The sequence below is a fragment of the Gossypium hirsutum genome, chromosome A10 (genome assembly GCF_007990345.1).
Source record: "Gossypium hirsutum isolate 1008001.06 chromosome A10, Gossypium_hirsutum_v2.1, whole genome shotgun sequence".
NCBI classification, from domain to species: Eukaryota; Viridiplantae; Streptophyta; class Magnoliopsida; order Malvales; family Malvaceae; genus Gossypium; species Gossypium hirsutum.
In genome coordinates, this window is record NC_053433.1 from 19840976 (window position 1) to 19854863 (window position 13888).

The following is a 13888-nucleotide window of genomic DNA, read 5'->3' on the forward strand; positions in this document are numbered from 1 at the left end:
ACGTTTTTGAACGGTGCAGGAATTTCTACTAGTAGCCGTCCCATTATTAGAAGCATTGACGAACTCTGCAGGCGTCCGTGGGAAGTTCAATTCTGCCATATCTCTCGGAAAGAGCTGCAGATTTTTTTATCTAAAAGGCCGCAAGAAGGTCATTTCAATATAGAGATTTTAGATGGTCCCCCTGCTGAAATTAGAACCATATTATTAGAGGACTTGGCGGGTGGATCTAATATGAGATCAATTGTAATGTTTTAGTCTGGTGCTTCTCAGCATAGACTACTTTTTTTAATTAACCCCCCCCGCCCCCCCCAACAAAAAAAAAACATGTTGAAAATTATTAATAGAAAAAGAAACATACTTTTTGAACTGTTCTTATTATCAAATTATTTAAAACTTTTTAAAAAGTTTTAAATTCTAAATAAAATAAATAAAATTATTTTTCACAAAGAGGTTTCGGACTAAAAAAATCTCTAAAGGTAAAACCTTTTCTGTTACTTTCCCTCAAAATGGTGGAAATTTTGAGAAGAGAACAAGTAAGTTTAAAGTTTTATGCTTTGCTTGGCAATCCTTAAGCAAGCTAAAGTGCAAATCATCTGGAAAAAAGAACGAAGAAAAAGTTGGAACATTGTTAAGAGGCATGAAGAGAGAGAAAGAAAGAGAGATTTATAGTGATATTTCCTAAAACCCCAAACCAAAACACATAGCTGTCGTTTATGCCTCAAGGTGAATGCCATGTGGGCGTCATGTCGTTGTCCCTGCCCTTTCCTCTACATGCTTTCTTTTATTTATCTCTTCTTTTCTCTCTCTTGCATCTTTGGTCTGATCGGAAATTCTGTATCAGATTAGATCAGATCACCTTACCTCTTTTTTTTGGATAAGAGTTCTGCATAAAGACCCAACTTTTATTTCTAGGGAACACAAATGAAAGGAATTTTTTTCTTTTTTTCTTTTAGTGGTGGAATGATCTCAAAGTTGTGAATTTGAAGCTGGTTTAGAGGTTGAAGAAAAGGGTAAAAAAAAAATGGGGTTCTTTTTTTTTTTTGGAAGAAATGAAGACCAAAGTTTGGAATTTTACAGAGGAATAATTTGAAAGTTTGGGTTTTTCAAATCTACTTTCTAGGGGAAAGGAGAAAAAAAAAGTGAAGAAGCTGATTTAGAAAAGATCAAAGCAAGTAAGAATTGATTCTAAAAACCCCTTTATTTCTTTTCCTTTTTTTTTCCCCCTTTTGGGAGGGTTAAATTTTGATTTTTTATGTTCTTTTTTCCCCCCCTAGGAATTTCCCAAAAATGGCGACGCTTGTGGAGCCACCAAATGGAGTGAAGCCAAAAGGAAAGCATTACTATTCAATGTGGCAAACCCTTTTCGAGATCGACACCAAATATGTTCCAATCAAGCCTATAGGAAGAGGTGCATACGGCATAGTTTGCTCTGCAATCAACAGGGAAACCAACGAGAAAGTGGCTATAAAGAAGATCAACAACGTGTTCGAGAACCGTGTTGATGCTTTGAGAACTTTGAGGGAACTGAAACTTCTCAGACACATTCGACACGAGAACGTGATAGCTTTGAAAGATGTTATGATGCCAATTCAGAGAATCGGTTTTAAGGATGTTTATTTGGTTTATGAGCTTATGGACACCGATTTGCATCAGATTATCAAGTCTCCTCAGCCGCTTTCTAATGATCATTGCAAGTATTTTATTTTTCAGGTACATATGATGTTGAAATCTTTCTCTGCTTTATAATGTTTGGCGCTTTGTTATAAATTTGTATGTCAAGTATATATTGTAATTTGGGTCTTATAAATATTCATCAATTCTAGATGTTAATTCTGGATTTCGATGCATATTGAGTTCTATGAGTTTGCATATTGGGTTTTAGGTACTTGAAATGGTTCATTAGACCTTGATTTTCCCATTTTGCAGGACCTTTACACTGTAAAATGTCTAGTTAGTGTTAATAGCTGCCCATTGATACTGAATTACTGTGAATTCTTGGGTTTAGGCTCTGATGAGCTTTGTTCTCGTCTGGTTGCAAAAAACAGAAGGCTACCAGTTATTAGGCTTATTACAACAATTTTTACTAGTGGAAAGTAGTTAGTGGATTTGTTAAGATACAAGATCATGCGGTGTTCATCGATTCTTTTGCGGATCCTCCTCGTTCTCTTCCCTTCCCTTTTCAGCTCTTAACAAGGGTTCATTTGGTCTGGTTTCCTTGCAAAATGGCAAACAATAGTGTACAGTTGATCCTTCCGTATAGCTTTTTTCTGGTTGTGTTCCTAATTGCTTCACTAAATTATTATGGACTGATTTCTGTTAGCGTGGACATTGTTGGGTAGGTACCTGGTGATGATAATGTAAGGTTAGAAAATTGTGTTGCTTCTTTGTTTGCATATGTAATTCGGTGAACCTCGATACAATCTCTTGCAGGATATCATGTGTAAAAGCTAAATTCTATTTCCATCTCATGTGCCATTCTAAATGCCTTTCCTGGTTCACTCCGTGCCAGTATAGTCCTCTTTGCTTGGTTCTCTCTTCTTCCTGTTCTGGTTTACAACTTAATATCAGGATAGGGATATGTTTCTTCATAAAAGAAAAGTCTGAAACATCTGCTGCTTATCAGCAATACCTACGAGATACAGAAACTTTCTTGACTATCTCATCTCGAGTAATGGTAAATCTATATTGCATTGCTACACGTAAGAAAGCTTAGTTCCATATAAAGTTGTGAATGAGTCTCTAACTTCTGTTTTCTGCTAAGCATTAGTCTGGTTGTGACTTAACATTTAGTATATATTTTAGTTGCTACGAGGGCTGAAGTACCTCCACTCGGCAAACATCCTTCACCGAGATTTGAAGCCCGGGAACCTTCTTGTCAATGCAAATTGTGACCTGAAGATATGTGATTTTGGGCTGGCTCGAACCAGCAGAGGCAACGAACAATTCATGACAGAGTATGTTGTCACCCGCTGGTACCGTGCACCTGAGCTCCTACTCTGTTGTGATAATTATGGGACCTCCATTGATGTTTGGTCGGTAGGATGCATCTTTGCGGAGATTCTTGGTCGGAAACCAATCTTTCCTGGAACGGAATGCCTCAACCAGCTTAAGCTGATTATCAATGTTCTTGGAAGTCAACAAGAGGCTGACATTCAGTTTATTGATAACCCCAAAGCTCGACGGTACATCAAGTCACTTCCGTACTCTAGGGGTACCCCCTTTTCCCTTTTATACCCACAAGCCGATCCATTAGCCATAGATTTGTTGCAAAGGATGCTTGTTTTTGACCCATCAAAGAGAATCACCGTTACAGAAGCACTCCTACATCCATACCTGTTAGGGCTGTATGATCCAAGGTGCAATCCACCTGCTCAAGTCCCAATTGATCTCGAGATAGATGAGAACATGGGAGAATCGATGATCAGGGAGATGATGTGGAGTGAAATGCTTCACTATCACCCAGAGGCTGTATCTGCCAATGCTTAGGTAACATTGTTTTAGCTATCCTTGGTTTTCGCTGCTTTGTTGTAATGTATTTTCGGAACTGATATTTATCGATTGGACTCGATGAACAATGTTGAGAATTCTGGTGGTACCCAGATTTTGTTTTACTTTTAATATTCTTGTTTATTAGTTTATGATTTGGTTGTAGCGAACTTCGGGTTGTGTAACTTGTAAATATTTATGCTTTTCCGTGGGACTTCTATATAATCTTGTTATGGAAAAACAATGGGGAACACAATAAACAACAAATTTGCCTCTTATTTTAGATTTCTAGTTTATAACTGTAATATTCAGAAGTGCTATCATTCTTATTAATTTTATACTGATTCATATTGATGAAGATTTACGAAATTATAATTATTGTTTCTCAATATCTACATTATTAATAAAATCTTTAGTTGAGTTAACTCGGTTGAGAAAGTGTATTTTATTGATTAATCGGAATATTTACAAAGTTTTTTCAAAGTATTTATTTACAGGCATAAGAAGTATAACTAAAGTAGAGATCTACTTTCTTGATGAACATCAACTTAATAAGATGTTCATAATAAATTTTAATTATGATTCTTTTATAAAAATTCAAATAGGTATTTTGGATCATTTTATATTCTTCCTTTAATTACTATTCACTAAGTCAAATTTATTACATATGTTCAAATTATTTCAATTCATATAAATTAACAATTTCTCAATAATTTTAATATGCTTCGGGCATTCTAAATCATTCAAGGATTTTAATATAAATTTTACATTATATAGTGATTCATAAAAAGTTATAACAACAACCATTAGACGCAATTAAATTTTTTATGAATTGTAAGTTTTGTAATATATCTAAAGGTTATTGTATTCACCAAAAAAAATATTATATTTTTTCATAATTAATGTCGGGGCTTAACGAAAAACTTCATATTTTTTATTTTGCTTTTACAAAACTACTTCATTTGTACCCTTACTAGCTTTATACCTTTAGATATTTAGACTACTGATCTAAAAACTCCATGAATTTAATTGTACTTAAGTTGCGTCTTTCTATTTTGATCAATCTATTCCATATCTATATTTCTCAATAGATTTATTCAAAATCTCCTTTTATTTCATTATTTCAACAATAATATAGCATGCAAAACCATTGTCGACCAGTTTTATTATTCGGGTCCACATTTTCTTGAATTGACATAACTTATCGAAATTTCTTTATTTTCATTACTTTAATATTTAGTTTCAAGCACCTGAATCTCTTCTGAAGTTTTACTTATTAGTTATGTCTTGGGTCTCTTTTGGAGCACCGCCTCCAGTATATGACCATCTAGAAGAATCTTCATATTTGGAGCCAATCAATCTATTATTTATTCTAACTGATTATCTTACTGGGACTTTGATTCAAATTAAAATTTTAGATGATATATACCAGTTGGTTATTCTCATTAAGTTTGTAAATACATCTAACTCTTTACTCTCCCCCTAATTCATTACAAGTTATTATTTCTCTCCCCCTAATGTCAAGAAAACTATCGAATCAAAATAGTAATCATAAATCATGTCATAATTGAATCTTCAATACATTCAAAACATCTAATAATACAAAAAGACTTGTAATTAATATATATTTCGAACTTTCTTTGAGGATTCACTTATCTTTGTGCGTTGTGGTGGAGCAATTGGAATATATACGCACATACTAAAATTCAAAGATGAAAAATAATTAGCTCTTAATCAAAAGCCAATTACAATGGAGAGTATTTATAACTTATTGGCTTGATGCGTACAATACGTAAATCAACATTATCTCATGTTGAAAGAGGAAGTTTAGTTCTAATAAGTAATGATTTAGATATTAATCAAAGGCATTTAATTAATAATTTCTCTAAACTATTATGTGCATAAATAACAAACTTTTACAAAAGTTTTTCAAACTCAATCAATAAAAGTCTGAGATATAAACTCATCAGTATTAGCAAGATGAATTGCCTTAATTGCATGATCTGAAATTAATTATTTAAACAAGCAATCTTGCAAACGATAGGTTGCAAGTTGATAACACATACATGATTATTTTTTAAATGCATCTACCAAAATCATATAATATCAAAACCATCCACATGGTGGATGAATAGGCCCACATTCATTTTCAGAAATTTAAGACATTAAATCTCAACTTTAGCTAGTGAGTTTTTAACAATCAATTTTCATTATCTTTAATGAATGTCCATATGAATTTTCAATTAATTTTGCATCATATATGATCCAGGATGGTCTAACTAGTCATGCCAAGTAGTAAATGCATTTGTAACAGTAAACTTCTAGTTTGCTTTAACATGTGTTTCAATTGTACTAAATTGTAACAAATTGATTATTTTACTATCATTCCTTTAACTTTGTATCCACTTATAAGTACTATTGTGACATTTACTACTAGAAATATCTAAATCAATGTGAAGTCTATAATGTCACTAAGTCAATAAATATAATTTCCTAATAATTATATGCAATATTCGTTTCAGAGAATATGTCAAAATCTTCAAATGCAGGGCATTTGATCTAGTGGTATATTCTCTCCTCAGATACGAGAAGTCTTGAGTTCAATTCAAAATAGTTTTAAAGCTTTTTTAACAAGAGTTTTGCATAATTAGTTAACTACCAATAATAATTGTCTAAGTTATGTGTAGAAACAAGTCTATATTAAATATATCAATAAACGTCACATCTTAAACATAAATATATGACATAATGAAAAACTAGTAATCTTTTTCATAACCATCATCATAAACATGAATGAAATTTAATTCAAAATTCAACTATTCACGCTCATAGAACTTTTCATTTACGATTGTTCATATCATTTCTCTAAATAATTAACAAAAGAAATAATATAAAGCAATGAACTGCTACCTTAATAATTCTTTGAACTAATCTGAATAACCATAAAATTCATTGGTTTGTTAACATAAATTTGCATAATAGATATATTTTAATCAAATATATTATTTAATTATAAAACCTACTATAGAGACATAAATAAATCAGTTAATATTCATTTTCATAAACAAATGAAATGCTTAAAACAATATGTAACACATGGAATCAAAACTTAAAAAGAAGACCATCTCGAAATATTTAAATCATATATCAAGTTGATTTAATATTTAAAGACGTACCTTTTTTTTTCTATGTTGAGTCTTAATGGTAAGAAGTAAGTAAATTAAACTTCAGTAGTAGACTTTGAATCTAATCAGAATCTATTAATAGCAAACTTTGAGAGTGGATCTTATTTTATAAGTGTACAATAGGTCCATAACCAATTAGTCTTCAAAAATAAATTGTCTCTCTTCTTAAAAAATGTTCCTAACCAGTTTCAAAGTCAATCACATAGGCTCAAAATATATCTTCTAGAATCTGAATAACACGTTCAAATTGTTCGTCCGTCTGAGGGTGAAAAGCCGTGCTAAAATTTAGCATCGTACCAAGTAACTCATGCAATTGCTTCCAAAACCTTGAAGTGAATCAGGGATCTCGATCAGAAATAATTGACATAGGTACACCATGTAATTTGACGATTTCTCGAATATAAACTTCAGCTAGCTTTTGTAGATGTCAATCCATTCTGACTGCAATAAAATGAGCCGACTTTGTGAAATGATCAACTATCACCCAAACAACATTTCTCTTATTTGAAGATAACAGTAATCTCGCGACGAAACCCATCGTTATAGATTCCTATTTCCATTAAGGAATAGAAATATATTGAAGCAATCTGTTGGGGATTTGATGTTCTGCTTTGACCAGTCGACAGGTTAGACATTTAGCCACGAATTCAATTATTTCTCTTTTCATGCCCGACCACCAATACAACTCTTACAGGTTATGATACATTTTGTTCCACCAGGGTGTAGAGCAAAAAGACTATCGTGAGCTTTACATAAAATCAATTCTTTTAATTCAACAACATTAGGAACGCATATTTGATTATGAAATCTTAAACAATCCTAGTCATCGATGCTGAAATTTTCAATTGAATCATCTTGAACCATTTTTCTCTTCTCTAAAAATTTAACGTCTAATAATTGTGCTTCTCTACTATGATCAAATAATACAGGTTTAATTTTCAACTCAACTAATAAACTTCCATCATTGTTAACAATGAGTTGAGTGAACATTGCTCGTAAATAAGCTACCACTTTCTTGCTCAACGCATCTATGACAACATTAGCTTTACCAGGATGGTAATCTATAACACAGTTATAATCTTTCAAAAGCTCGATCCAATGAAGTTGTCTTAAATTCAACACTTTTTAGGAGATATTTAAGACTTTTATGATCAATGTATAAACGACATTTCTCACCATGTAGGTAATGTATCCAAATTTTCAAAGCAAAGACTACTGCAGCTAACTCCAAATCATCCATCGGGTAATTACGTTCGTGAGTTTTCAGCTGTTAAGACACGTACACAATCGCTTTTCCTTATTGTATCAGAACGCAACCCCAATCCACTTAGCGAAGCATCACTATAAATCACGAATTCCCTTCCTAACTCAGGTAGAGCTAAAACAGGTGCTTCTGTTAACAACTGTTCTAACTTATCAAAAATCTCTTGACACTTCCCATTCCAAACAAATTGTACATCTTTCTGAATAATTTTTGTCATTAGCATAGCTATTTTCGAGAATCCATTCACAAATCTTCGATAATAACTAGTTAGACTAAACAAACTATGAATTTTTGACACATTCTTCGGTGCTTTCCACTGAACTATTGCTTCAATCTTTGTTGGATCTACTCAAATTCCATCAGTTGATATCACGTGTCTTAAGAATACCACTTCGATTAACCAAAATTTACATTTTTTGAATTTCCCAAACAACTGCTTCTCTCGCATACACAAATCATAAGTGTTGTTCATGTTCAACTTCTGATTTTGAATAAATCAAAATATCATCAATGAAAACAGCTGCGAACCGATCAAGATACATTGAAAAATACGGTTCATTAGATCCATAAACACTGTTAGAGCATTTGTCAGTCCAACGGGCATCACCAAAAATTCATGGTGACCATAACGTGTTCAGAAAGCTGGTTTTGGTACACCACTATCTTTTACCTTCAACTGGTAATATCCCGATCTTAGATCAATCTTAGAAAAGACAGAAGCTCATTTAAGTTGATCAAACAAGTCATCGATACGTAGAGGGGGTATCGATTTTTAATTTCCAACTAGTTTAATTTACGATAATTAATGCAGAGTCGCATCGAATCATCTTTCTTTTTAACAAATAACACCAGAGTTCCCCAATGTGATATGCTAGGGCAAATAAAACCACATTCCAACAAATCCTGTAGTTGAACTTTCAATTATTTCAACTTAGTTGGCATCATCCGATATAGAGCTATAGATACTGGAGTTGTACCAGGGAACACTTTGATTGCAAATTCAACTTCTCTATTCAGTGGTGATCCCAGTAATTCTTCAAGAAATACATTAGGAAACCCGCAAACAGTCTGAATGTTACAAATTTCATTAATTCAAGTTTTCGAGTTAATAATATATGCTAAGAAAGATTCATAGCCTTGCTTCAATAACTTATCAATTTGCATCGAAGACATAATCCGAATCTTCCCCACTTACTTTAACATTGCTAACTTCTATGACTTTCCTTTTTGAATCTTGAATTGAGAACTTTTTCTTACGACAATCCAAAACCACTCCGTGTTCGGTCAACCAATCCATACAAATGATTATATCAAAATCACCGAAGGGCATAATCAATAAGTCTACAGGAAACACTAGATTTTGAATATCTAGAGAACAACATTTACAGACTTGATCTACTAATACTGTTTGAGCCAAGGGACTTGATACTGACATAGCTACTTTAGATATTTCATAGTTCATACTCTGAGATTCATCCATATCGTAATTGACATATGAATGAGAGGAACCATGATCTATTAAAGTATAAACAAGTGTGGAGAATAACAGAAAAATACTTATTACAACATTGGTAGCATCTCCCTCATTACGAGTCTACACTACATAAGCACGTGCTGATGCTCTGGCCTCAGACTGATGAGTAACTATTTCATTCCTTTTTCTCGATCCTCCCCTCGAAACTGATCCACTTCTACTCTTCCCTCGGCCCCTCACTACAGAAGCGACTCTCTGAGAATCATCGGTGTATCATTTTCGTTCTTCAGACATTATCTAGCATAATGTTCCAATGACCCACAATGGAAACAACCTTTTTTCAATTTCCAACATTTTCCCCAGTGCTTCTTTCCACAATTTTTGTAATTCTACATCTTTGAAACTCAATTCGGTCCCTTTAAACTACCCACTGAAATCGTAGGTTGACGATCTCGCACTTTAGTTGGCGTATTCAATCTTGCAGTTAATTTCTCAAATTCTCATGATTCCTTACTTCTTTTTCATGTAGAAGAAGTATTAAAGTTCCCAACTCGTTTACCTCTAGCACGAGGATGTTCAAATTTCTTGTATAAACCCAGAGATTGTTCGACCATTTTTTTTTTGTTCTGATAAGTCTGCAAACTCCTTAATTCTCAATGCTACTAGTTGAGTTCAAGTTTCATCCCACATGCCCCATAGAAAACATTTGTTATTTTCTTCTTCCGTAGGAATCAATTCCTTTGCATACTTGCTAAGTCACAAATATTCTCGTTCATAATCTACTATCGACGTATCTTTTTACTTTAACATGAAAAATTCTTATTTCATGTCTTCAAGATAGAGCTCACTAACGTACTTCTTTTGAAATTCAACTTAAAAGAATTCCCAAGCAGCTACTTCTGTAGGAACGTGCCTTGTAACTATTTTCCACCATGTATAAGTTTCTCATTGTAATAGTTAAACTGCACAAATAATGCTCTCTCGGGGAGTACATTCTAACTGTTGTAAAATTTTAGTCATTGACTCTAACCAAGATTCCACCATTGATGGGTCAACTCCTTTTATTCCAGCAAGTTCAGTAGCACCATATCTTCTTAGTTCCTTAATAGGAGCTCATTTAACCACATGTACTGTCGTCGAGGGTAGAGTGACTCCCTCCACCCTCTGAAGAGCTTTCACTATGACTCGTAATGCATAAGTTTTAGATTGCCCTTCAATTAGGCCACAATTAGCATTTGGTTGTTGAATACCATCAGCGTGAACATTCAATGGTACCGATTCAAATTCATCAAATTCCCTAGTAAATTCATCACCAATATTTACTTCTTGATCAACTACATTATTAGTATCATTTGACATCGTTAAACTATAAATAAAAATAGTATAAATCAACATCCAATCTTGACTCAAACTCAACTCAACTTTGGCATATTCCTCTAGACTCAATTTTGAGCTCGATTTAGTCTGAGAATTGGCTAAATCTGTAAGCTCTGATACCATTAAATGTAATACTCCTAACCCATATCTGTCGCCAGATTAAGGTTATAGAGGGTTATTATACAATCGGAACATTTAACATACATTTCATATATAAACATATTCATATTATAATCCATTCATTTACATATATAACGTCCCTAAATCGAGCCTTCGTGGCCTTAAAAATACCTTAAAAACAATTTGGGACCAATTTGAAAACATTTTGAAAGTTTAAGAAAAAGGTGTAAAATTTTAACTACAGGGGTCACACGGCCGTGTGGCTAGGCCGTGTAACCTTCGAACTGGGGACACACGGCCGTGTCCTTGCCCGTGTGACCTTCTGAGTAGGGTCACACGGCCAAACCACACGCTCGTGTGCTAGGTTGTGTAACCTTCAAAATGGTCTCACACACCCGTGTGCTAGACCGTGTAACTGCCTAACTTACAAGCAAAGGAACCTACAGGAGACACATGACTATATCACCAGGCCGTGTGTAACACACGGCTGAGACACATATCCGTGTCTTAGGCCGTGTGGTCTAAAAATCATTTAAAAACAAGCCATTTCCAAACCAATACAAGTATAACCATTCAAACTACCTAAGTACACTTTAAAAGGAATCTTAAACAACATCAATACATAATAAAACATGTTAAAAAACATATCTAAAGAAAATCTTAAGTACTAACCAATGTGCCCTCATTGACACCATATTTAAATCATCCATCCACAACCAATATACCATTCATAGGTACCTTAAATAAAATTCAAGCAATCAAATAATTGAATATGGTAAATGCATAATCTATACTACTCATTCTCAAAATAACCATTTGCATTGAGCTTGTCACATGAAACATATGTACAAGCAAAACCAATCATCACCAAAACATGCTACATGAACATATGTCTAAATATAAACAAACATATAATCACATTTTCAAACGATTTAACTTCTAGGACATATTCACCCTTTAGGTTCATGCCAATAACACAAAAGAAAACATCACCAACGTTAAGTACGGGATTCTTGTAGGATGTCGAGTGCAAGTCTACTATTTATCTAACCTGCAAACATTAAAATCAATTTCCATTTAATAGGTTTCATTTATATATATATAACCACAAGAATAACCAAATCATATGAGTTTATATCTAAACCAAATAAAAATTTCAATTATTCTTTAATGATACCTATAACCAACTCTTTCTATAAATCATGTAACCTTGTCGTGTGGTCTATTAGCTACATGACACCCGGTGCCTAGCGGATAAACTGTAGAGAAGTTTGTGCCCAGCATTAGTCGGATTAGCCGACGATGTTGAATGTGAGCCCAACTCTAGTTGGATAAACTAATGATGTTTGCACCCAGTGCTAGTCGGTTATACCGACGACTGTGTGCGCAGCACTAGTTAGACAAGCTGAAAAAAGTTGCGCCCAGTGCTAGCCAAATATATCGACAAAATCCATAGTGAGTTCAGCTCTAGTTGGATAAACCAATGATGTTAGCACCCAGTGCTAGTCGGTTATACCGATGATTGTGTGCCCAGAACTGGTCAGACAAGCTGACAAAAGTTGCACCCAGACTGGTTATTTGTGTTCCCGATCTCTCTCTCATATTGGTCCCCTATAGAACTAGCCATTTGGCTGGTCCTTACTAAATGGTTTCCCTTTGAATAAGAATAGTCTTGACAGATATAGTTGCCTTCCCGTGTATCCTTCTTTGTAAATGGGTTTTAACTTTTCCTTCATTTCCTTATGGACTAACATGTATAATTATTATAAACCAATAGTATATAAGGTTTCTCTGAGCATCCTTTGGCATTTCTTAATGGTGGATCCTTATTAACAATCCTCGGTTAATCCAAATTTTGATCACCTATACACCAGGCACCACTAGTGTGTTAACTCCAGTGACTGATCCATACTAGGTCATCACCTATTTGCCCTGCTAGCTTCAACAACCACTACTCTAGTGGTCTTTTTTCCGCTTTCATTTCGTTCCCTTTCATCGGTGGATTCCTTCCACGTGTTGATAAATTCATATTCCCTGCCGACTTTATTATCTTAAATTTTTAAGTAAATAAAAAAGTACCAATCATCATAGGAAGGCCTTTCTTGGCAACTGACAGGATGATAATCGATGTATAAAAAGGTGAACTCACTATACGAGTTCAAGAAGAACAGGTGACCTTTAATATACTTAAGGCCGTAAGATCTCCTAATGAGGTTGAAGATTGTTCTGTTGTCTCCAAGGAAGATCTGCTAGTTCCTAAAAAATTAGAATACAATGATTCATTAGAAGGTATTTCATCTAACTCTCAAAATCAAGATGAGGATAAAACATGTTTGGAAGTAAACTCAGAAGGATTCAGTTCAAAAGCTCAGTTCGAATCATTAGACCTATCATCACATAAGTACAAGAAACCCAATCTATCAAGAAAAAAGTCACTCAAGTTAGACTGAACGATTCTGAAAAGGTCATTAGATACTAAAAAGAGGTCTATCAAGGGTCAGAAGAGATTGATCCAATTTAGCATATTTGATCCTGGGAAACTCGATTCTCAATTGTTAAAAACCAGGATCATGGATCCCATCTATGACATTCAGTGGGTGGGACTTGTACCAAAGAAAGAAGTTATAATAGAAAATGAGTTGATTTCGTTAAGGATCATCATGGGTAGGCAGATTTGCATGAATGACAGAAAGTCGAGCAAAGCAAAGTAGAAAGATCATCTCTCATTACTATTCTTTGATCAAATATTGAATATATTTGTTAAGCAACATTATCTCTTCTTTTTAGATGGATACGATTGGTATGATAAATGACCGTTTGACATCACCTTTGTCAGTAACAATCATTAATAACATTGAAGGAGTTCTGTTCACTCTCTCTATCGTTAATTTATTTTTTTCTCTCATTTGAATAAATGGCATAATTATAAAAATTTTCTTGAATTAGTACATTAATTAATTCTATCTAAGGAGATTGAAACTT

The 13888-nt window shown here is 33.8% G+C and overlaps 1 protein-coding gene across 1 annotated transcript; it reads left to right on the forward strand.

Annotated features, from left to right (window-relative positions):
- Positions 1 to 247: 247 nt before the first annotated feature.
- LOC107897619 (mitogen-activated protein kinase 7) lies at positions 248 to 3764 on the forward strand. Its single transcript, XM_016823126.2, has 3 exons — positions 248 to 1172; positions 1275 to 1710; positions 2803 to 3764. The coding sequence occupies exons 2-3, from the start codon at positions 1288 to 1290 to the stop codon at positions 3484 to 3486; spliced, it is 1107 nt and encodes a 368-aa protein (XP_016678615.1). The 5' UTR covers positions 248 to 1172; positions 1275 to 1287; the 3' UTR covers positions 3487 to 3764.
- Positions 3765 to 13888: the final 10124 nt, after the last annotated feature.